We start from the raw sequence: 24,822 nt of genomic DNA on the forward strand, positions 1-24,822 counted from the left end.
GAGAAGGGAATAGAGGGTTATGCTGATAGATTTCGATGAGGAAAAACAGGAGGCTCGAGTGGAGCATAAACGCTGGCATGGACTGGTAGGGCCGAATATCCTATGTAATCACACGCATGTCAGGCAATATCTCCAAGAGTAACCATTGTCCCTTGACATTCAATGCATTACCATCGCCAAAGTCCACAGCATCAACATCCTTTGGTGGGGGGGGTCTGTCATCATTGACAAGTAATTTAACTGGACCAGCCACATAAATACTGTAGCTACAAGAGCAGGTCAGAGGGGAGGGTATTCGGTGATGAGTGTCTCACCTAACTTCTCAAAGCCTTTCCACCATCTACAAGGCACAAGTCAGGAGTGTGATGGAATATTCTCCACTTGCCTGGATGAGTGCAGCTCCAACACTCAACAAACTTGACAATAGATAGCAATGTTTCCAGAACTTTCCCAAACATGCCCATATGAGTTGGCGCGGATGAACTGGTTGCATTTGTTTCCTGTGCGAGGATTGTTTTAGCCTTTTGAGACATCAAAGTGATGAACTGTTGTAGGGGTGCGATCTGTTCCTCGTGGATAAATTAACCTTCCATGCTGGTAGCTGGGATCTGAACTAGCTGGCTTAAATTTCACTTGCCTTTACTCTGGAAAGTGTGCATCTATGGCACATTTGCATTGGTCTGTATCTGGCTGGTTTAGCTATACAATTTTGACATTCTGTAATCTCTCTCCATCAGAGATGCACTTCTAATTTTATAAAGACATTGTTCTACATATTATACAAAGTACGACTAAAAGAACTAGAACTAAGCTAAGGATTGAAGACTGACACTGAACTTTAGGTCTGGAAATTGCTTGAAGTTGCTCCCTCTGCCAGCATTACTCCGTTAGAAGTGCAAAAGCCGGTTTGTGTAAATGGTATCTCCGGAGAAGGAGCAGCTCCAAGCAATTTCCTAGCCATAGTGTCAAAAACATTGTCTTGTATGTCCTTAATTTCCAGAGAACCCCCCAATTTTATTGACCAATCCAAGTAACGTGGTCGTAGAAGTCAGCCCTTCCGGGTCATTCATTTACTCCCTAGCTGCTCGGGTCTTTACTAAGGGCCTCGCACAGCGTCAGACAATAAAAATATACTTCTTTCAATTTAGTATACTATATTCGCTTCTCACGCTGCAGTCTCCTCTACATTGGGGATACAGCTCAACATTGGATTCAACAATTTCAGATCATAACCTGTAACATTTTCCAGTTCTGACGAAAGGTCACCAACTTCAAGCGTTAATTATTTCTCTCTCCACAGGTGCTGCTTGATCTGCTGAGTATTTTGACTTCGTATTTATGTCCCCATTAACAAGCTGACTCCTGGCTTGTGGCCATGACTGCTTGCCCCCTGTCCCTGGTAAGGAATGTTTTGTTAGTGTAAGCCTCCATGGCTAAATTAGTATTAGCAAATTACTTTGCTTGCATTCAGTCAGATGTCTGATTCCATATTTAGAACCGATTTAAGAAAATTATTTGAGCATCTCCTACAATGCTGAAGCTATTGGTAGCACCATAGCCTTGGCTGAGATTAGCTAATTTAGCATAGATTGTGACAAAATCTGTACCCTTCCTGGTCTTGATCTAGTAGTTCATTTATTCATTGGATTAGCCTATTTTACTGTTTGTAGAGTGTATCTAGCGGTCTCGAATGTATGCATTATCTTTTTAGTCTGTAGCTGGAAAACAGCTCCATCTGTGTACATAAGGTTGCCTTTCCAAACTAATTCTCTGAGAGCCATCACCAAAAGGCAGGTGTGCGCATCTTCAAGTGAAGCAACTCTGCACTGGAATTCTTAAGTTGTGTCTGTTGGAAAGAAAAGAGTGGAAGTCAGAGTTCATTCACATTTTTGCAGTGGAAGAAAATATATAGGTCTTAACATTGTAAGCTGAAATTTGTCATTAATAATAAAAGCTATTTTGGCTAGTGTTTGTTTTGTGGATAGCTTAATGCTGTAACTTTGTTGAAATTCTACATTGTCCTTTAGTCAGAAAAAAAAATATTTAGTCCAATCAAAGTATTTGCAAAAGGAGCCCTTTAAAATATATCTTTTATACTTTCCCTTGGTTAGTTTGCCGTACAGCAGAAAATGTTATGGGCAGTCAGCCTGGCCTGCTCTTATGCCAGCTTCACTTGAGTGATATCACTCAATGCTCTTTCCTCAAACTCAACTTCAAGGGTGCTTAAATCTGTGCTGGTGTTTGGATAGATCATAAAATGATATAGCACAGGAGGCAGCCCATTGTGCCAGTGCCAGCTCTGCGATAGAGCTATGCCATAGCCCTGTAAATTTTTCCCTTCAACTATTTATCCAATTCTCTTTTGAATGTTACTATTGAATCTGCTTCCACCATCCTTTCAGGCAGTGAACTCCAGATCAATTTTTTTTTTTTAAACGAAAGTTGTGATATAAGCTACTGTCATGTATCATTCTTCGGCATTTGGGGAAGAACCTATAAGAAAAAAAGTTACATCATCTAATACAATGCCTTCAAAGAAAGGAAAGATTCCAAGACATGTGGCTATGCACCTGCTGAACAAGGTTCGCAACTGTCATGAGTATCAAATGAACACAGGCTTGGACTCAGCGATGATATCCCCAAATAGCCCATAAATGTTCTCTGCCGAAACACATAGACTTAGACGAGCTACTGGAAGATAAAAGTTGTTTATAGAACTGTGTACCAGAAAGGAATCCATGATTTTAGAGGAGGAATGACAAAAGAACGTTGGTTTACCTCCAGTACTTAACATTTCTTTGAAACTATTCATTACCATATCACACTCTGCATATTGAATTAGTGAATGATATAATACACTTTGTGTGTGTACTGAACATAAGCATATATTCAGCCTATACAGATGTACAATTTATTTAAAAAATATTACAATAAAGTGTCCCATATTAAATTCTATACAGATAGGCCAGTGATTCCTTTTTTGTCTGCTTTCAAAGTTATATTATCTTCATAAATACCATGATTATTTTGGAGATTTGGCAACTTTATATTAAGTTATGGTTGTGTGCAAAAGAGGTGAATGTTCGGTTTTGATTACCTGTATCTGTTTCAACCCAAATCCAAGCTAAACCTGTTCCAAATCATTTTCAATACAGCAAAAAATTTCAAAAGGTCTGTAACAAGACTATCCTTTTATTCATAAGCTGACCTTATCTACAACTAAGTTGTGGAAACGGTGCTCTCACGAGAAGTGGATTTCTTGTGAATTGAAACCATGGAGCAACCTGCAGGAGAAACACAAGAATATTAACTCAGCAGAATGCAGTCATTTGAAATTGTTTCTCCGAGAATTTCACTGAAAAGTTATTTAAACAGAAGCCTCATTTCTGGTATAGGCAAGAATTAATTGCGAACAGATGAAAGAAAAAACTGCTACAGTAATGTGATACAAAACTTTACGTTACACTGAAATGAAATTGTATTGCTAAATATTTAGCTTCAAAATTACATAAACTACATTTTAAACATTCGAACCATTATTTAAAGCCATTTGAATTCTCAAAATCCATTCTCTACTGAATTTCTGTGGGTATGCTGATTTAAAAAGTTAACAGGACCACATTTTATCAAAACATTACTCAAATACAACATATATAAATTAAAATCAAAAGCCCCCCCCGCAATAGTGGTGGAACTCCCAAAGTCAAACTCTGCATCATGACCATACAGAGATGTTCTAACGGGTCTAACAATGAATCAATTTCATTACCAGTAGATCAGTGACCAATTATCACTCTCTGACTCTCACACCTCATAATTGAGTGTCGACAATGTGAGTTAAGGGATGGGGAGACGGAAGAGAACAAAGCACACGCACGTTCTTAAGCAAGCTGAAATTTTATAGAGCCCTATCCCTTTACCTCATGAAGTCATCTATGTCCATTGTTCGGGCTCGTTTTTCATTAAAACTAGTTTCTTTCAGGATTTTCTGGATCTTTTCAGTAATGCTGAAGTTTTCTGGAATTTGCTATTAACAAACAAAGACAGTTGCCTGAACAAGGGGTATTTCAATATTTAAAGCTACTTCTTGAAATGTAGACCTTACCCTTCAGTGTTACTTTGTATATACATTTCTTTATGTAGAATTTAGTCCTAAAATGGATTATGATTTTTAAATATATGGTGATTAGTTTTTCTTGCCACAAGGCTCACTTAGAATTGGGTTCAGATTATGGGAATGGTGGTTATTTTATTGGACTAGTAATCCAGAGGCCTGAACTAATGAGCCGGAGACACGAGTTCAAATCCCACCACGGCAGCTGTGGATTTTAAATTCAGTTAATTAAATGAACTGGAATTTTAAAAAACTAGTATCTGAAATGGTGACCATGAAACTACCATTTTGTCGTAAAAACCCACCTGGTTCACTAATGTCCTTTAGGGAAGGAAATCTGGCATCCTTCCTCGGTCAGGCCTATGACTCCAGACCTACAGCAATGTGGTTGACTCTTAACTGCCCTCTGAAATGGCCACCCAGTTGTACCGAAGTACTGCAGCGGCTCACTAACACCTTCTCAAGGGCCAGTATGCGGAATAAATGTTGGCCTTGCCCACATCCCGTGAACAAATAAAAAACATGACTCTTGAATCCACATGGGTAATGGGACATTTTATTAACTCACTGCATCATCTGGCTAAAGAAGTTTTGTAAGTGGACAGAAGGTTAAAAGTTATTTGAGAATATAAAATTGTTATAGTATACTGAAGAGTTAAGGGTTATGGCAAGTGTGCAAAATCAAAAATACAACTATTATACTTACAATATTATGCAAAGAACAGTGTATTCTGTAATTTTTTTCCAACAACTGTTCAACTGCAATGGATCTATGAATAAACACACATGTGTTAAGGTGATGGGCTATACTAAATAATCATACTATTTAGAAGCATAATCACGCATCAACTGAACAAGAAATCTCACGATGCATTAGTGTGTTGAGACAGAACAAAGAAAATTCAAACAGATCAGCTAGATTAAAAATGAAACAAAATTAGTTTTACACAACGTGAAATGTGTTTATGCAGTACTTATGCAAAAACAAAGTTCAGCAAAACAGGTACTTTTTCCTCCAGAAATGGATTTAGAAATCTATACTTACTTAAAAGCTGCAGCGAGAGTCTTGTTTTTTCTCACAAATGCTATTCTGACCAGACCATCCCATTCCTAATAGCAACAAGATTCATGAAAAGGAAGTGCCATTATAATAACTGTTCCACAATGAACATGGACTTTTAGAACCAACGTCCAAAGTATTATGTCACGTCACAAAAATCAGAAATTTTACAGGAACAAAATATTACAGGTTGAACATCCCTTGTCCGGCATCATTCCCTGCCCCGGGTGGGGGGGGGCATTCGCAGAAAAATTAAGTACACACACATTACAAAATTCAATACTCACTCTGTAAATATGTATATTTGGATACAATCAACTACCTAAAACCATCTTTTTGCAGAAAAATCAATGAGGAATTCTGGAGATGTATTAACACATGAGCTGCTATGCATTGGGTTACCAAGCTTAAAAAAAAGAGGCCGGGTCGTTGACAGCAACGTTGTCAGTATAACCCGATCGTCGACATTTAATACAGCAGCCACTTTCTGTTCTTTAAATCTTTCAGGAGCTCCCACCCAACGGTCACTGGGCCCGAAACGTATCCATTCCATTCTCCCTGGAGTAAAAATTCCTCAACTTCCCATGACATGGAAAACTGACGCTTTTTCTCACGGGCACAATTCTACATCCCAACATTTTCCGTTTTCTTGGAATTATAAACACAGAACTCGTTTTGCATGCTTACTGTTCACGACTCAAGTGATTTATTTTCTTGTCGATGGAACAGCAGCTTTCGCCAATAACATTTGTCTCAAAGCTGCCATACACTGCAGGAGTCGACCGAGTGCTGAATGGTAAAACTGTGCTGCTCTGCGATTCAACTGCAGCACAATTTGGACAGAAGTCAAGTCGCCAATATTAACTGGAGGATGGAGAGTTCATTTCCTGTGGGCCCCTTACCTGATGGTTTATAAAGGCAATTCTCCACGCCTCCTTACATACCGCCCTCCCCATCTCCCACCAGCACAGGAGCACACAAGATAAAGCAGTGCTGTATTCCTGCCCTGTATTTAAAGCTGGAGATGGTGAACCTGCGGGTTCTTGTCTAAACCCCCAGTGAAATCAGTCAGAAACAAAGAAAACAAATGCATCGTGTGGTGTATGTTACAAATTTATAAACAGATGGAAACAGATAATGGAGCCAAGGGTGGTGGAGGTGGTCAGGGGCATGAGCGCTGTAATCAGGACCGGGTGAGTTGAGGGTCAGCGTGACCTCCCGTCCGGCAAATCCTCTTATCTGGCACAGGCCAGGTCCCGAGGGTGCCGGATAAGAGACGTTCAACATACCATGAATTCCATTTATGTGAATTATAATAGCTTTCAAACTATGGAATTGTATGTCAAACATTGGATAGTTCAGAGAAATCCGTTTCTTTTTATAACCAATTTCAGTATCAAACAGATATTTGCATTATTCGTCAAACACCAGTGAATTAACGTGTTCCAATGATGGGTGCCACAGCTTATTACAGCATTCAACATATTGTCCTGGTGCAGTACGACATAGGTTCAGGCCCAATGCCCCACACAGTGAGTTCCTGCTTATAACTAGGCCACTATGGGAAGGTGCTAAACAAGATCAAGGAAAATCAGAGAGCCAGTCATATCCATAGCAACTGGACAAAAGCAACATTAGTGAGGCAAGGGAGCAACTCTCCAGCCTAACTTTAACTATAATTTCATCTACTAATCTGTCTGCAATCTATTAAATGTTGTGTACAGCCGTGTAACATATACTTCCTGTAACACTACTTCTGACACTTTAGCTCAAAATAATACAGCAACAAATCAGAGCTGAAGAAGTAGATAACATATGAATCAAAAGCAAAGAAAGCAGCTAGAAAACAACATTTATTTATATAGTGCCTTTAACTTAGTGAAACGTCCCAAGGCTCTTCATAGGAATATTATGAGATATAAAATTTGACACCGAGCCACATAAGTAAGCTGGTTCATTGAATATATTTAAGTTGGAGATAGACAGATTTTTGAACGATAAGGGAGTCGAGAGTTATGGGGAGTGGGCAGGGAAGTGGAGTTGAGGCCAAGATCTCAGATCAGCCATGATCTTATTGGATGGCAGAGGAGGCTCGAGGGACCAAATTGCCTATTCCTACTCCTATAACTTATGTTAATGGCCCAGAAATCCCGGTTTCTCCTTCCCGCGGGCATTCGACTGGATTCTAGAAAAAAGCGCACTTACCTGAAACTGCTGCACCCACGCGAGTTCCCGGTCCTAAGGCCTCCACTGACTGCGCATCACAGCGTGTGCATGTCAGGACATGCGCAGGGCTGGAGCTGCAGTCACATGGCTCTAGGCAGCCAATCAAGGTAAAGTATGTTCTCATTCATAATAATACGAACTCCGTAAGTTGGAGTTCCCATTATTATGAATGAGAAACACCCCAAACACACAAAACATTAATAATAAATAGAAAAAATACACAACATAAATAACTTTAAATTGTTAAATATGTATTATTAAAAATATAGATTTTTCCGTTTTTTTTCAAAGTTTTTTTAATTATGCTTTAAAATAAAGTTAACTTAGCGGGCAGGGTTTTTAAAAATAAAATGTGTTTTTTAAATTTTATTTTTTATGTTTTAAGTGTGTTTTAAAACACTTACGCCTGTAAAAGTAGGCTATGCACCTTTTTCTAGACATTTGCTGGGCAAGATATGGGTAAATACCGCAATCTTGCCCATGCAAATATCCTCGCTCCCGAGATGCAGAGGATCTCAATATACATTATGCGCTGAAAACCAGCTTTTGCGATGCCTTCCCGGGTCCGTACACACTCCGCACGGATCCGGGAGGCCGGAATTTCTGGACCCTTATGTTTTCTTTGGAACATAGGAGGCTGAGGGAAGACCTTATTGAGGTGTATAAAATTATGAGGGGCCAAGACAGTGGATAGGAAGGACCTATTTCCCTTAGCAGAGGGCATAGATTTAAAGTAATTAGTAGGAGGTTTAGAGGGTGGTAGGGGGAGCCTGGAACTCACTGCCTGAAAGGCAGAAACCCACACCACATTTAAAAAGTGCCCTAACCTACAAGGCTACGGACCAAGAGCTGGAAAGTGGGATTAGGCTGGATAGCTCTTTGTTGGCCGGCGTGAACATAATGGTCCGAAATGGCCGCCTGCCATGCTGTAAATTTCTGTGATCAATTCCTTGAACAATTGAAAAAAAAAGGTAAAACAATTGTGCATTGATTTAAAAATCTACGTCCTTTAATTTGCCATTTTTACTTCACTATTTAACTTCAACTTTGACAGTGTTTGATTCTTCATAGTGGGAAGAATCACAGCTGCGCCCAATCCTATATTCACCGGATGTGCAGTCGCAGCATTGGGTAGTGATTAGGAATGGGGACCCTGATGATTTTGCCTACTTGAATCCAAGGGGGGCCAATGTCAATTGCATTGCCCCTACCATCACCCTGGCCAAACTTAGCACAAACTAGGGGTTGAACCTTCCTGATCTGTATTGCTCAGCTACTCATCATCAACTGGTTAAGCAACCGGGATTAAACAGAATATAAATAAATCTATTTTCACCTGGAAGTTCACTGGTGGAGGTGGATTCTTCGGTTCTATCCTAACAACACTCGACTCAACTTTTGGAGGTGGCCTGAAGTTGTTTTTTCCAACCTAAACAAAGATGAAGAAAGGTGTATTTGGATTATAAAAGCATTTTTGAAGCATCAGTGTGTTTTTATACTTAAAATATTGTCTGCTGATAATACTAATACACGTTACCTATTCCACAGGTGCCTTACAAGAAGCATGCTTTTAAAGAAATTAGATGTACGGTCTATGTTTTGTTGGAGTTAATAGGGAAAGGCTATTTCCTCTGGTTTGGGAATCAGTTACAAGAGGTCATCAATATAAGATTAAGAGAATGAGAAGAGAGTTCAGAGAAATACTTCACACAGTTGTTGGAGCATGGAATGCTTTGCTAAAAGGACTGTTTGAGACAGAGACCATATTTCATTTAAAGACAATGTGATAAAGATTTGAAGCAAAGAAACATAAAAGACTATGGAGAGATAGTGGGATTAGTTTTGGACTGCTCTAGCAAAGGCCTGGCACAGATGTGCTAGGCCAAATTACATCCTTCTGCCCACATATGGGGCCCAAGTTTCGAGCCGCGCCTACAATGGCGCATTCCCGACCTAGACGCCCGTTTTTCGCGCCACAAAGTGCGCCTAAAAAAAACCTCCAGATTCTCCAGCTCCCTGCAGGTCGTTTGCAGCTCGGCGCAGCACAGCAAGAGCAGTAGGGGGCGGAGCAAGGTCCCTGCACTGAAAACAGTGCCGGGACCTCTGCACATACGCGCTACAGTGGGCGCGCATGTGCAGTAGCTCCAGGCGCCCAAAACTGTGTGGGAGGGGCCAAAGCACGCAGCCCCGAGCCTTGGCCGAATGACTTCACTGGGGCTGCGTGAATGGGGCTGCGTGAATAAGGCTTCTCCCATGGCCAGCTCCTGCTTCCTCCCGACCCGACTCGACTCCTGCTTCCGGACCCGACACCGTCCCGACCCCCGCCACCACCCCCCCCCTCCACCCACCGGGACCGGACCGGACCCAGACTCCTGCTCCCGCCCCCCCCCGTCTTCGGACCGGACCCGACACCGACTCCCGCTTCCCCCCGCCCCCCGGACTGGATCCGACCTGACCTCCCTCTCCCTCCCTCCACCCCCTCCCCCCCCGACCCGAACCGAACCGACCTCCCTCCCCCCACTCCCCCCCCCCCGACCCGCGCTCCCCCCAACCCGACCCAATGCCACCTACCTGTAAATCTGGTGCTGGGGACGGGCAATGGCCGAAGTATCGGGCCCGGCCCGTTCAGCCTCCCTCCCCCTTCTCCTTCCCAGCCTCCCTCCCCCTTCTCCTTCCCAGCCTCCCTCCCCCCATCTCCTTTCCTTCCCCCCCTTCTCCGGCTCGTTCAGCCTCCCTCACCCTTCTCCTCCCCCCCCCTTCTCCTTCCCCGCCGCTCCCCTCCCCCATTCCTCCCCATCCCTCCCCCTTCCCTCCCTATCCCTCCCCCTTCCCTCCCTCTGCTCCCCCCCTCCCCTCGCTGTCAGAAACACAGACACTGACAGACAGAGAATGAGACAGAGAGATAAAGATACTGACAGAGACACACTGGGGGGGGGGGGGGACATCCCAGCACGCTGTTGGAGGGCTCCCAGTGCTGCAGTCGGTAAGTAGAAAATGTTTTATTTATTAATTTTTTTTAAAAATTATTTCTTATTAATTTTTTTGATTGATTTATTGGTTGATTTATTGATGTATTTATCATTTATAATGATGATGGCTCTTTATTTGTAAAACTGAAGTGTTTAATGTTTGTAAACTTCCCTTTAAACCCCCCCCCCCGCCCCCCCATTCCCTACGCCTGATTTGTAACCTACGCCTGATTTTCTAAAGTGTAGACAAGGTTTTTTCGAGCGTACAAAAATCTTCACTTACTCCATTCTAAGTTAGTTTGGAGTAAGTTTTCACTGACAAAACTTTGAAAACAGGTGTAAGTGGCCGGACACGCCCCCTTTTGAAAATAAAATTCTGTTCCAAAGTGAAACTGTTCTAACTGACTAGAACTGGAGCAAACTAAATGACGAGAATTCCGATTTCTAAGATACTCCGTTCTACACCAGTTGCTCCTAAAAATCAGGAGCAAATCATGTCGAAACTTGGGGCCATGATGATGTGAAAATGAGAGAAATACATTATACCATGTATTTCCCATTATTTCTGCCCTAGCAATGCTGGTTGGATGTAAGGAATCTCCTGTATATCCTTGGCATCCAGTATTTGTTTAAAATACAGAAGGCTGGTTTACAGAATGCAATTGAACATAGATAACTGCGATGAATTGCATTATTGAAATAGCATAATAGACAACTAAATTCAATAGGAATCTGAAATGGGAATCCTATCCGATTTCCCCGCTCTGTAGTTTAGGGATGCTGAAATCAACTATAGAAACGCCACTCATCAGTGCCTTTAGAATCAAACCTAGGTCCTTCCGGGCCTTGTGGCTCTGCACCACACCACATAGTCCACATCTCTTAAAGCTATCGGACAGCCTAAAGCACATTTTGAGTATGAGAATTCTGAGTGCTACCTTCATCAGGTGATCTACACGTGCCAGTAACTGTGTGTTGATCGAGAGTCTGCAATATAGTTTATCCCCTGGTTTTGCAACAAGTCGAAGGGCAAATTCCCGTTGGAACATTAACACCGCACATCTGTGGGGGGCGGGGGGGAGAAATGCATCAGTAGAGACAAAAATACATGACATACAAACAGCAAGACTACAATACTCTTTTTGCCAATGGAACACACCCTCCCTCATCCTGGTAGAATTATAGAATGGTTACAGCACAGAAGGCGGCCATTTGGCCCGTTGAACCCGCGCTGACTCTCAGCTAGTCTCACTCCCTTGCCCTTTCCCCGTAGCTCTGCAATTTTTTTTCCTTCAGATATATATCCAGCTCCCTTTTGAAAGATAAGATTATGCCTGCCTCCACCACCCTTTCAAGCAGTGCATTCCAGATCCCAACCACTCGCTGCATTAAAAAGTTTTTTCTTACATCGCCTTTGATTTTTTTTTGCCAATCTGTCTCCTCTGGTTCTCAACCCTTCTGCCAATGGTTTTGAACAGCTCTATCTAATCGCCTCTCAATCTTCTCTGCTCCAAGGAGAACAACCCCAGCTTCTCCAGCCTATCAACGTAACTGAAGCCCCTCATTCATAGAAACATAGAAAATAGGTGCAGGAGTAGGCCATTTGGCCTTTCAAGCCTGCACCACTATTCAATAAGATCATGGCTGATCAATTCCTGGAATCATTCTCGTAAATCTTTTCTGCACTTTCACATCCTTCTTAAAATATGGTGCCCAGAATTGGACACAGTACTCCAGTTGGAGCCGAACCAGTGTTTTATACAATTTCATCATAATTTCTACACTTTTGTACTCTATACCTCTATTTATGAAGCCCAGGAATCCGTAAACCTTTTTAACTGCTTTCTCAACCTGCCCTGCTACCTTCAACGATTTGTGCATTCATACCCCCAGGTCTCTCTGTTCGTGCACCCCCTTTAGGATTGTACCATTTAGTTTATAAAGACCAATCTATTTGTCTCTTTATACTGCCTGCTTTAATGGTTATTCCATGACGTTTTGCCCAACTTTCCTTCTTACTTCCAATTATAATATTTATTTCTACACTACAGCACATCAGACAAATAGATTACATTTTCATTTCACAATACAGCTGATAGTTCAATTCCCAGACAGGCTCACCTGAAGAATGGTCTGTGCAGCAGTAGTTTAAAAACAAATGGAGAGGAGATCTGCAAATAACATTACAATAATTCAAATTACAGCTCATCACATATAGTATCAATAAATTTTCTTCTGCAATTAAAAACAATCTATTTCTTCATAAATCAGCCCATATGAAAACACAATCACAGTTCCCCCAATTAACACACCATTTGGTGTGGTGCCAAGCCAACACACGTACCTCTCCAGGAACACTTGTGATACTGCTACCAGGAAGCAGTCTTCAGCTGCGAAAAGATCTCATCCGCAGAAAGCTTTGCTAAAAGCTACCCAAGGTGCTCATAGAATTACAGCACAGAAACAGTCCATTTGACCCAACCAATCTATGATGGTGATGAAGCAGACACCTCAAAGCGCTGGAGAAATACCACCAGCACTGCCTCCGCAAGATCCTGCAAATCCACTGGGAGGATAGACGCACCAATGTCAGTGTCCTCGCCCAGGCCAACATCCCCAGTATTGAAAGCTGACCACTCGACCAGCTCCATTGGGCGGGCCATATCATCCGAGACTCCCTAAGCAAGTGTTCTACTCGGAACTCCTACATGGCAAGGAGCCCCGGGTGGGCAGAGGAAATACTTCAAGGACATCCCCACCCGCACCTGGGAATCCCTGGCCCAAGACCGCCCAAAGTGGAGGAAGAGCATCCGGGAGGGTGCTGAGCACCTCGAGTCTCGTCACCAAGAGCATGTAGACAGACAACGGAAGGAGCGTGTGGCAAACCAGGCTCCCCACACATCCTTTCCTTCAACCACTGTCTGCCCCACCTGTTACAGAGACTGTAATTCCCGCACTGGAATGTACAGCCACCTGAGAACTCACTTTGAGAGTGGAAGCAAGTCTTCCTTGATTTTAAGGGACTGCCTATGATGATGATATGATTAACATCCAGAAAAACAGTAGTCCAATCCTATGTGCCTGCTCTGTTTCCCATTTCTTTTATTTTCCTTTCTTTCAAGCACCAATATATCCTTTATTATGTTGACATGTTCTCTGCTTCAATCACTAACTTTGTGCATTACACAGCCTCACAAACTTCTGTGCAAAAGGTTTATCCTGCTCTCTGTCCTAAATCACTTATATTTGATATTATATCTCCATGCCTTTGTTCGAGACCACCGCCCCCCCCCCCCCCCCACTGGAAATGGTCTGCTTCTATCTACTGTGTCCTGTGCCCTCCTAATTTTAAATACCTCTATCAAATCATCCCATAATCTCCACTGCTCTAATGAAAATAGCCTTAATTTTTCAAATCATTCATTGTATTTCCTCATACGAAGCAGTATCTGAGTCACTTTTTTGTCCATTCCACCATCTTAGCAATATCGCTTTGCAGCTTCTTTTGATCCTCTGAATTACTTACTAAACTTTCTATATTAGTAGCATCTGAAAATTTGGGCACCACTCCATCTAGCCCTATATCCAAATCATTAATACAAAATGAAAAGAAGTGGTTCCAGAATAGAACCCTGTGGGACACTGCTGCCCATTTCTAACCACTCTGAGAAACTGCCCTTAACTCACACCAAACTGTTTCCTCCCTTCTAACCAGCTTTTAATCCATTTTATTACCCTCCCCTAATTCCACACAACTTAATATTTTCCAATAACCACCTATGTGGTCCCCGTCATAAACTTTCTGAAAGTCTATGTACACATCCACTGCAATTCCACCATTCACCATATTTGTCATCTCCTCAAAGAACTCATCAGGTTTATCAAACACAATCTTCCTGACTGACATGTTGGCTGCTTCTAATTATTTTCTCCACATCTAGATATTTAGTAATTTCATCTTTAATTAAAAAGGTAAAAATTTTTCCTTACCACGAATGTTAAATTAAATCGCCTCTAATTACCTAGATTAATGTTGCCCCCTTTTTGAAAATGGGTATTACATTAGCCACTCTCCAATCCTCCAGCACACTTCTCAATAGAACCCCAATATGTATTTTCTGCAGTAATTTCCCCATTTCCCTCAGGATCCTTGGCTCAAATGTGAGTTAAAATTCAGATTTGAACTCAGGCATTCCAATCAGGAATCAATTACCAGCATATTTCAAAGATAGCTTCACGCTGACTGTTGCTATACTTAAAAAAAGAGTGGGGCATCATACGCAAGTCATATTAAGGTTATTACCTCAATAAATCAGCTTGGTGGACAACATTAAAGTGAAATATTTTGTGAAATTAAAAGCTGAATTTTTATTACTTTTATCCGATATAATTTGTCGTGCAGATTTACACACTTAAAGGCCAAGACTACTTACTAAAATCTGTACTAAAAGGAAGGAAAAAAATCACAAAAATATAAACCATTTCACATGTTCAGACTGGCTGGCCTAACAGTGTTACCTGTAGATGGCACTAGGAGAAATCAGCCTAATGTAATGTCCTCTCTGACTTTCACTTCCCTTCAATAGGCACTGCAGCATCCACTCATTACAGGTATCGTGGGGATCAAACTTATATCCATCCTCACTGTTTTCCTAAACACCAACATGATGGGGCTCTATTTATATGTAAGTTAAAAGGTCATACCAAGTTACCTGATATGGTAAGTTTGCTACGCATGCATCGAAGAATGGCAAATCTGTCTTCAACACATCTCCAACCATTATTTGAAGTTTACTTGCCATGGGTCTGAATAAATATATAAAAGAAAAATCATTACCCAAGATTTCAAGCAGCAGATAGGGTAGTCAAAACAAAATTTCAGTTGCAATCCAAGCAGTTTGCCATTATAGCAATTGATTTTGTCAACTACAGTAAGTCCATTAATCTTACATCTAAATGCTGAACAGTATTTATATTACTTACGTTCCCTGCACTCTCTTCTGCAGTTCAGCAACAAGTCTGGTATCAAGTTCACAAGCAATTACCTATTGTGAATACAGAAACCAATTCCACATTATTGCTTTAGTACTCTGAAACCTACAGAATATCACTCCAGCAAATCTAGAGTTTATTATTAAGCACCTGATATTGTAATAAAACTGAAGTGTGTGGGAACAGAGTAGCACAAAGACTGAGCACTTAGGTTAAAACAATACATATATGTCGACCGACAAAGCATGGAAAACCTGACAACTCAAAAAACATACAACTGAAAAGCAGCCTTAAGTAAAGAATTTATTTTGGACATCAGGACTTTTCAATGAGTGAAACGTGGTCCCACCTCTAGTATATAGGGCCCAGATTTCCCCATAAGTCGTACCATTTTTTTTGGTGTAACTTGATTTTTCTGATGTATCTTTTTAGTTGCAAATATGGCCATTTAATTTGCGCCAGTGTTATGTCAGCTTTTTCTTTCCCAAAAGGGGGTGTTCCCAGCCACTTACACCATTTATGCCAATTTGGCCAGAAAAAAGTTGTACTAAACGAACTTAGGGCAGCATATGTGTCCACTTCTGACCGCACAGAAAGACCTTACTTATAGTTAAGGAATCAGCGCAAGTAACTACATTTAAAGCACCACCAAGCACCAAAGCACAAAAAGTAAAAAGCAACTAATTAACAAATAAAATAGAAGGAACCCTGCCACTAAAGCACCAAAACCAAAGTAATAAACAATCAATAAATAACAAATAAAAAAATAGAAGGAACCCTGCCCCTAAAGCACCAAAATCAATCAGTAAATAACAAATAAAAAATAGAAGTCCTACCTTAGGGAACGCAGCGGGCCACCAATAAGGGAGCCCATTCGGCCAGGGCTAGGGACGGCGTGCTTCAGGCCCCTCCCACACAGCCTGCAGTGCGTACTCACAGATTCGGCGTGCTTCGGACCCCTCCCACACAGCCTGCAGTGCGTACTCACAGATTCGGGCTGCCAGGAGCTACTGCACATGCGCGCATTCTCTAGCGCGCATGTGCAGAGGACCCAGCACTGTTTTCAGCGCCGGGACCTGGCTCCGCCCCCAATCCATTGGGCCACACTGCACCACGACCAAAGAGAGACTGAGGAGTGGCTAGAATACCGGTGTCTTTTTTCGGCGTGCTTGGAGGCGGACAAAAACGGCACACACCTCGGGTGAGGGCGCCAGAAAAACAGGTTAGGGAAATTCTAGTCCATAGAAGTGGCAATTGGGACTAGTATCGCTGTAAGCAGCTTAAAATGGAAAAGTGGGGCCTATCCAATGCATTAGTCACTGGGTTCAGGAGAAGCGGGCCAGGGGGCAGCAAGGAGTTGATACAGTGTGCTGATTTCAGGCCAAAAGCATGGACAATGCAAGGGGTCCCAAATGCTTCACCTCCTGAAAACAATTAGAGATGGGTTGTAATATCTAAGACTCCATTTTTATTGGGACAAACTTTAAGAGTTCCAACCTGTTGGTTGAGATTTCTGAGCAGTCAAATAATTGTTTATGGTAAAGATAAAGTGTATTACTTCTCAGCTATATTCAAATGTTATTTTATGAGAATTTTGGTTTTAAAAGATTTTAGAATTTTCTACTGGGCTTGCATAGTCTGTTACCTGCCATCTGCACAGATGTGAAAAAGTGCACAGGACAGGAAAGAGTTGTAATTTGGGTGCTATACCACAGAGGACATCAGGATTTTGAGTCATGCATGCACAGACTTAATGAATGACTGGACTTGCCTCCCAGTTCAGATCTACCCTGTTTTTCAACAAACAGACAGCTGAAAACAATTGGCAAGTATGAAAAAGACAGTGTTTGAAATTCACTTAGAGTCAGTGATTTGTTAGTTGCAAGAATTAAATATTTAAGTGAGTTTCAGGATTGTCTTTTATTTGTACTTATAACTTTAATAATTTACTTATGACATGGGTCTCTAATTGGTTGGAAGGTAGGAGACAGAGATTAAGGATAAATAACTTATTCTCTGATTGGCATCATTTGACAAGTGGTGTTCCCTGGGAATCTGTACTGGGTCCTGATTTTCACCATATGTACTTGGATGAAGGAACAGAAAGTTGCATATCCAAGTTTTCAGATGACACTAAGTTAGGAGGCAGAGTAAGTTGTGTGAATAGGAGCAAGAAGTTGCCAAGGGACATATACTAAATGAATGGGCAAAACAATGGAGATAGAGTTCAATGTGTGGAAGTGTGAGGTTATCCACTTTGGACCCGGTGAGACACTAGGAGTTGGGGAGGATCAAAGGGATTTGGGTGTCCAGGCACACAAATCACTGAAAAGTAATGCACACATCAAAAAATGTAATCAGAAAGGCTAATGGAATATTGGAAATTACACAAAAAGAATTGTGTAGAAATTTGAAGTGGGCCAGGAGGAAAATTGGAGGATGTGATTGATACAGCAAACCACAGGAATCTGTTGATGATAGAAGGAAATAGAACACTGAGAAGCGAAGTAATGAAATTTGTCTTGCCAGTACCAGTACACATGCTGAAATCTCTGGTGAGGTGACAACTATTGACTCAATATGCACATCTCAGTCTGTGAAGCGAAACATTGAAATTAGGCACAAAACAAGATCAATATCAGAGATGTAAATATGACGAGAAGAATAGTGTGCGTGGAGCATTGTGATCCCAGACAACCACGTTTGCAATAAGTGTCTGCATCTTGAGGAATTTCAGCTCAGAGTTGTTGAACTGAAGTCTGAGGTGCAGACCTTGCAGGGCATCAGAGAGGGGAAGAGCTACTTGGACACGTTGATCCAGGAGGCAGTCACACCCCTTAGGTTAGGTAGTGGTACAGGTCTGGTTAGTGATCACGGACAGGGGGGTGTGACTGCAACTCAGACACGTAAGGGGACCCCAGGTGCAGTGCTGGAGGAGCCTCAGCATTTGTCCTTATCCAACAGGTAAGAGGTTCTTGCTGCCTGTGTGGATGAGGTAAAAGCCTGCAGGATGGATGAACAAGCAGACCATGGCACCATGGTGCAGGGGGCCATTCAGGTGGGGGGGGGGGAGTGCAAGGGAATGTGGTAGGGGACAGTATAGTCAGAGGGATAAATACTGTTCTCTGCAACTGCGACCGGGAGTTCCAAAGGTTGCATTGCCTGCCCGGTACCAAGGTTAAAGACATCTCCTCGAGGCTGGAGAAGAACTTGGAGTGGGAACATAACAACGTAAGAAATAAAATCATGGCTGATCTGATCATGGACTCAGTTCCACTTCCCTGCCCACTTCCCATAACCCTTTACTCCCTTATCGCTCAAAAAATCTGTATCTCCACCTTAAATATACTCAATGACCTAGCCTCCACAGGTCTCTGGGGCAGAGAATTCCATAGATTTACAACCCTCTGAGAGAAGAAATTTCTCCTCATCTCAGTTTTAAATGGGTGGCCCCTTATTTTAAGACTATGTCCTCGAGTTTTAGTTTCCCCTATGAGTGGAAATATCCTCTCGATATCCACCTTGTCGAACCCCCTCATTATCTTAGAAGTTTCAATAAGATCACCTTTCAATCTTCTGAACTCCGATGTGTATAGGCCCAACCTACTCAACCTATCCTCATCTCCGGAATCAACCTGGTGAACCTTCTCTTAACAGCCTCCAATGCAAGTATATCAGTATACCCTGCACAGTTGTAGCACGACTTCTCTGCTTTTATCCTCCGTCCCCCTTGCAATAAAGGCCAACATTCCATTGGCCTTCCTGATTACTTGATGTACCTGCATAGTAACTTTTTGTGTTTCATGCACAAGGACTCCCAGGTCTCTCTGTACTGCAGCACTTTGCAATTTTTCTCATTTAAATTATAATTTGCTTTTCTATTATTTCTGCCACGTGGATAACCTCATTTTCCCACATTATATTTTTGCCCATTCATTTAGCCTGTCTATATCCCTTTGCAGATGCTTTGTGTCCTCCTCACAATTTGCTTCCCCATCCATCTTTGTATCAGCAAAATTGGCTACATTACACATGGTCCCTTCATCCAAGTCATTAATATAGATTATAAATAGTTGAGAACCCAGCACCGATCCCTGCGGCACCCCATTTGTCACTGTTTGCCAACTTGAAAGTGACCCATTTATCCCAACTCTGTTTTCTGTTAGAAACATAGAAAATAGGTGCAGGAGTAGGCCATTCGGCCCTTCAAGCCTTCACCACCATTCAATAAGATCATGGCTGATCATTCACCTCAGTACCCCTTTCCCGCTTTCTCTCCATACCCCTCGATCCCTTTAGCCGTAAGGGCCATATCTAACTCCCTCTTGAATATATCCAATAAACTAGCATCAACAACTCTCTGCAGCAGGGAATTCCACAAGTTAACAACTCTCTGAGTGAAGAAGTTTCTCCTCATCTCAATCCTAAATGGCCTACCCCTTATCCTAAGACTGTGTCCCCTGGTTCTAGACTTCCCCAACATCGGGAACATTCTTCCCGCATCTAACCTGTCCCATCCCGTCAGAATCTTATGCGTTTCTATGAGATCCCCTCTCATCCTTCTAAACTCCAGTGTATAAAGGCCCAGTTGATCCAGTCTCTCCTCATATGTCAGTCCAGCCATCCCTGGAATCAGTCTGGTGAATCTTCACTGCACTCCCTTAATAGCAAGAACATCCTTCCTCAGATTTTGAGACCAAAACTGAACACAATATTCCAGGTGGGGCCTCACCAAGGCGCTGTACAACTGCAGTAAGACCTCCCTGCTCCCATACTCAAATCCCCTAGCTATGAAGGCCAACATACCATTTGCCGTCTTCACCACCTGCTGTACCTGCATGCCACCTTTCAATGACTGATGAACCATGACACCCAGGTCTCGTTGCACCTCCTCTTTTCCTAATCTGCTGCCATTCAGATAATATTCTGTCTTCGCGTTTTTGCCCTCAAAGTGGATAACCTCACATTTATCCACATTTTGCTGCATCTGCCATGCATTTGCCCATTCACCTAACCTGTCCAAGTCACCCTGCAGCCTCTTAAAGTCCCCCTCAAAGTTCACACTGCCACCCAGTTTAGTGTCATCTGCAAACTTGGAGATATTACACTCAATTCTTTCATCTAAATCATTGATGTATATTGTAAAGAGCTGGGGTCCCAGCACTGAGCCCTGCAGCACTCCATTAGTCACTGCCTGCCAGTCTGAAAAGGACCCGTTTATCCTGACTCTCTGCTTCCTGTCTGCCAGCCAGTTCTCTATCCACGTCAGTATATTACCCCCAATACCATGTGCTTTCATTTTGCACACCAATCTCGTGTGGGACCTTGTCAAAAGCCTTTTGAAAGTCCAAATACACCACATCTACTGGTTCTCCCTTGTCCACTCTACTAGTTACATCCTCAAAAAATTCCAGAAGATTTGTCAAGCATGATTTCCCCTTCATAAATCCATGCTGACTTGGACCGATCCTGTCACTGCTTTCCAAATGCGCTGCTATTTCATCCTTAATAATTGATTCCAACATTTTCCATTAGCTACCCTCCAGTCCATAGGAACTGATCCCGACTTGATCGACTGTTGGAAAATTCTCACCAATGCATCCACTATTTCTAGGGCCACTTCGTTAAGTATTCTGGGGTGCAGACTATCAGGCCCCGGGGATTTATCGGCCTTCAATCCCATCAATTTCCCGCCTAATAAGGATATCCTTCAATTCCTCCTTCTCTCTAGACCCTCGGTCCCCAAGTACATCCGGAAGGTTATTTGTGTCTTCCTCCGTGAAGACAGAACCAAAGTATTTGTTCAATTGGTCTGCCATTTCTTTGTTCCCCATTATAAATTCACCCAATCCGACTGCAAGGAACCTACGTTTGTCTTCACTAATCTTTTTCTCTTCGCATATCTATAGAAGCTTTTGCAGTCAGTTTTTATGTTCCCGGCAAGCTTCCTCTCGTACTCTATTTTCCCCCTCCTAGTCAAACCCTTTGTTGACCTCTGCTGAATTCTAAATTCCTCCCAGTCCTCAGGTTTGCTGCTTTTTTTGGCCAATTTATATGCCTCTTCCTTGGATCTAACACTATCCTTAATTTCCCTTGTTAGCCACGGTTGAGCCACCTTCCCTGTTTTATTTTTACTCCAGACAGGGATGTACAATTGTTGAAGTTCATCCATGTGATCTAAAATGTTTGCCATTGCCTATCCACCGTCAACCCTTTAAGTATCATTTGCCAGTCTATTCTAGCCAATTCATGCCTCATGCCGTCGAAGTTAGCTTTCCTTAAGTTTAGGACCCTAGTTTCTGAATTAACTGCGTCACTGTCCATCTTAATAAAGAATTCTACCATATTATGGTCACTCTTCCCCAAGGGGCCTCGCACAACAAGATTGCTAATTAGTCCCTTCTCATTACACATCACCCAGTCGAGGATGGCCAGCTCTCGAGTTGGTTCCTCGACATATTGGTCAAGAAAACCATCCCTAATACACTCCCGGAAATCCTCCTCCACCGCATTGCTACCAGTTTGGTTAGCCCAATCTATATGTAAATTAAAGTCGCCCATGATAACTGTTGTATCTTTATTGCACACATCCCTTATTTCTTGTTTGATGCTGTCCCCAACCTCACTACTACTGTTTGGTGGTCTGTACACAACTCCCACTAGCGTTTTCTGCCCTTTGGTATTCCGTAGCTCCACCCATATCGATTCCACATCATCCAAGCCAATGTCCTTCCTTACTATTGCATTAATTTCCTCTTTAACCAGTAACGCCACCCCGCCTCCTTTTCCTTTCTGTCTATCCTTCCTAAATGCTGAATACCCCTGGATGTTGAGTTCCCAGCCTTGGTCATCCTGGAGCCATGTCTCTGTGATTCCAATTACATCATATCCATTAACTGCTATCTATGCAGTTAATTCGTCCACCTTATTCCGAATACTCCTCGCATTGAGGCACAGAGCCTTCAGCTTGTCTTTTTAACACACTTTGCCCCTTTAGAATTTTGCTGTAATGTGGTCCTTTTTATTTTTTGCCTTGGGTTTCTCTGCCCTCCACTTTTACTATTCTCCTTTCTATCTTTTGCGTCTGTCTTCCTTTTATTTCCCTCTGCCTCCCTGCATAGGTTCCCATCCCCCTGCCATATTAGCTTAACTCCTCCCCAACAGTACTAGAAAACACTCCCCCTAGGACATTGGTTCCGGTCCTGCCCAGGTGCAGACCATCCGGTTTGTACTGGTCCCACCTACCCCAGAACCGGTTCCAATGTCCCAGGAATTTGAATCCCTCCCTTCTGCACCACTCCTCAAGCCACACATTCATCTGAGCTATCCTGCGATTCCTGCTCTGATTAGCACATGGCACTGGTAGCAATCCTGAGATTGCTACTTTTGAGGTCCAACTTTTTAATTTGGCTCCAAGCTCCCTAAATTCTTCTCGTAGGACCTCATCCTGTTTTTTACCTATATCGTTGGTACCTATATGCACCACGACAACTGGCTGTTCATCCTCCCTTTTCAGAATGTCCTGCACCCGCTCCGAGACATCCTTGACCCTTGTATCAGGGAGGTAACATACCAACCTGGAGTCTCGGTTGCGGCCGCAGAAACGCCCATCTATTCCCCTTACAATTGAATCCCCTATCACTATCGCTCTCCCACTCTTTTTCCTGCCCTCCTGTGCAGGAGAGCCACCCACGGTGCCATGAACTTGGCCGCTGCTGTCTTCCCCGCCAACAGTACCCAAAGCGGTGTATCTGTTTTGCAGGGGGATGACCATAGAGGACCCCTGCATTACCTTCCTTGCACTGCTCTTCCTGTTGGTCACCCACTTACTATCTGGCTGTGTACCGTTTACCTGCGGTGAGACCAACTCGCTAAACGTGCTATTCACGTCATTCTCAGCATCGTGCATGCTCCAGAGTGAATCCACCCGCAGTTCCAGTACCGCAATGCGGTCCGTCAGGATCTGCAGGCGGATGCACTTCCCGCACACGTAGTCGTCAGGGACACCGGAAGTGTCCCCGAGTTCCCACATAGTACATTTAGTTAGCCAATCTCTTCCCCCGGCCCACCGTCTCCAATGACACTCTCCCCGGGCCCACTGTCCCTAGTGAGCATTTATCTTGTGCAGTAACCTTTTATGTGGCACCTTATCGAATGCCTTCTAGAAATCCAAATACACCACATCCACTGGTTCCCCCTTATCCACCCTGCTCGTTACATCCTCAAAGAACTCCAGCAAATTTGTCAAACATGATTTCCCTTTCATAAAACCATGCTGACTCTGTTTGATTGAATCATGCTTTTCCAAATGTCCCCTACTGCTTCCTTAATAATGGACTCCAGCATTTTCCCAACGACAGATGTTAGGCTAACTGGTCTCTAGTTTCCTGCTTTTTGTCCGCCTCCTTTTTTAAATAGAGGAGGATCCAGTTGTCGTGGTCCACGTAGGAACCAACCGCATAGGTAGAACTGGGAATGAGGTTCTGCTGAGAGAGTTTGAGGAGTTGGGGTAATTGAAAAGCAGAACCTCAAAGATTGTTTCCTGAGCCAGGTACCTATTGGCATAGGGATAAGCAGATTAGAAGGTTAAATGCGTGGCTCAAAGAGTGGTGTGGGAGGCAGGGGTTTTGCTTTGTGGGGCACTGGCACCAGCACTGGGAAAAGAGAGAGCTGTTCCGTTGGGGCGGGCTCCGCTTAAACCGGGCTGCTACCAGTGTCCTGCCGAATCGAATAACTAGGGCAGTAGACAGGGCTTTAAACTAATGAAGGGGATTGGGAGGATTCAGCAAAGAGTAAATTTAAAAGCAACAAGAGAAATGTCAAGGCTTTAGAGCAGAGCAGAGTTTTAGGTAATAATAAGCAGAGTGGATCAGGAAGGGACAGAGAGAGTAACAAAGGTAATAGGGCATCAGTGACTAAGGCGACATCAGGGAAAAATAAAAAGTAGTCAAAGCTAAAAGCACTATATCTCAATGCGCAAAGCATTCGCAACAAAATAGATGAATTAATAGCGCAGATAGAAATTAATAGGTTTGATTATGGAGACGTGGCTGCCAAGTGACCAAGGCTGTGAACTAAATATTCCAGGATACTTATCTTTTAGAAAAGATAGGCAAAATGGAAAAGGAGGAGGGGTAGCCCTGATAATAAAGAATGGGATAAAGACAGTAGAAAGAAAGGATCCTAGCTCTGGAAATCAAGAAGTAGAATCAGTTTGGGTGGAGCTAAGAAACAGCAAAGGCCCGCAAACAGTAGTTGTAGTTGTTGGGCAGAGTATAAATCAGGAAATTAGAGGTGCTTGAAACAAGGGTAATACAGTAATCATGGGGATTTAATCTACATATAGACTGGGCAAACCAAATTTGCAGTAATAGTATGAAGGACAAATTCATGGAATGTACACAAGAATGTTTTCTATATCAGTATGTTAAGAAACCAACTAGGGAACAGGCTATTTTAGA

General features: G+C 42.7%; 1 protein-coding gene across 2 annotated transcripts in view; it reads right to left on the reverse strand.

Annotated features, from left to right (window-relative positions):
* Nucleotides 1-1,618: 1,618 nt before the first annotated feature.
* Nucleotides 1,619-24,822, reverse strand: part of dimt1l (DIM1 dimethyladenosine transferase 1-like (S. cerevisiae)) — a 36,720-nt gene continuing 13,516 nt past the window's right edge. For both annotated transcript variants that reach the window (XM_070869282.1, XM_070869289.1), the window contains 10 exons: nt 15,353-15,414; nt 15,082-15,175; nt 12,491-12,540; nt 11,308-11,431; nt 8,737-8,829; nt 5,160-5,224; nt 4,821-4,884; nt 3,921-4,027; nt 3,209-3,284; nt 1,619-1,846 (listed from right to left, as the gene is read on the reverse strand). In XM_070869282.1, the coding sequence (XP_070725383.1) occupies nt 3,242-3,284; nt 3,921-4,027; nt 4,821-4,884; nt 5,160-5,224; nt 8,737-8,829; nt 11,308-11,431; nt 12,491-12,540; nt 15,082-15,175; nt 15,353-15,414 (702 nt within the window). In that variant the 3' untranslated portion in view covers nt 1,619-1,846; nt 3,209-3,241. The remainder of the gene's footprint in view (nt 1,847-3,208; nt 3,285-3,920; nt 4,028-4,820; nt 4,885-5,159; nt 5,225-8,736; nt 8,830-11,307; nt 11,432-12,490; nt 12,541-15,081; nt 15,176-15,352; nt 15,415-24,822) is intronic.

This window comes from Pristiophorus japonicus, chromosome 2 (genome assembly GCF_044704955.1).
Source record: "Pristiophorus japonicus isolate sPriJap1 chromosome 2, sPriJap1.hap1, whole genome shotgun sequence".
Lineage (NCBI taxonomy): Eukaryota > Metazoa > Chordata > Chondrichthyes > Pristiophoridae > Pristiophorus > Pristiophorus japonicus.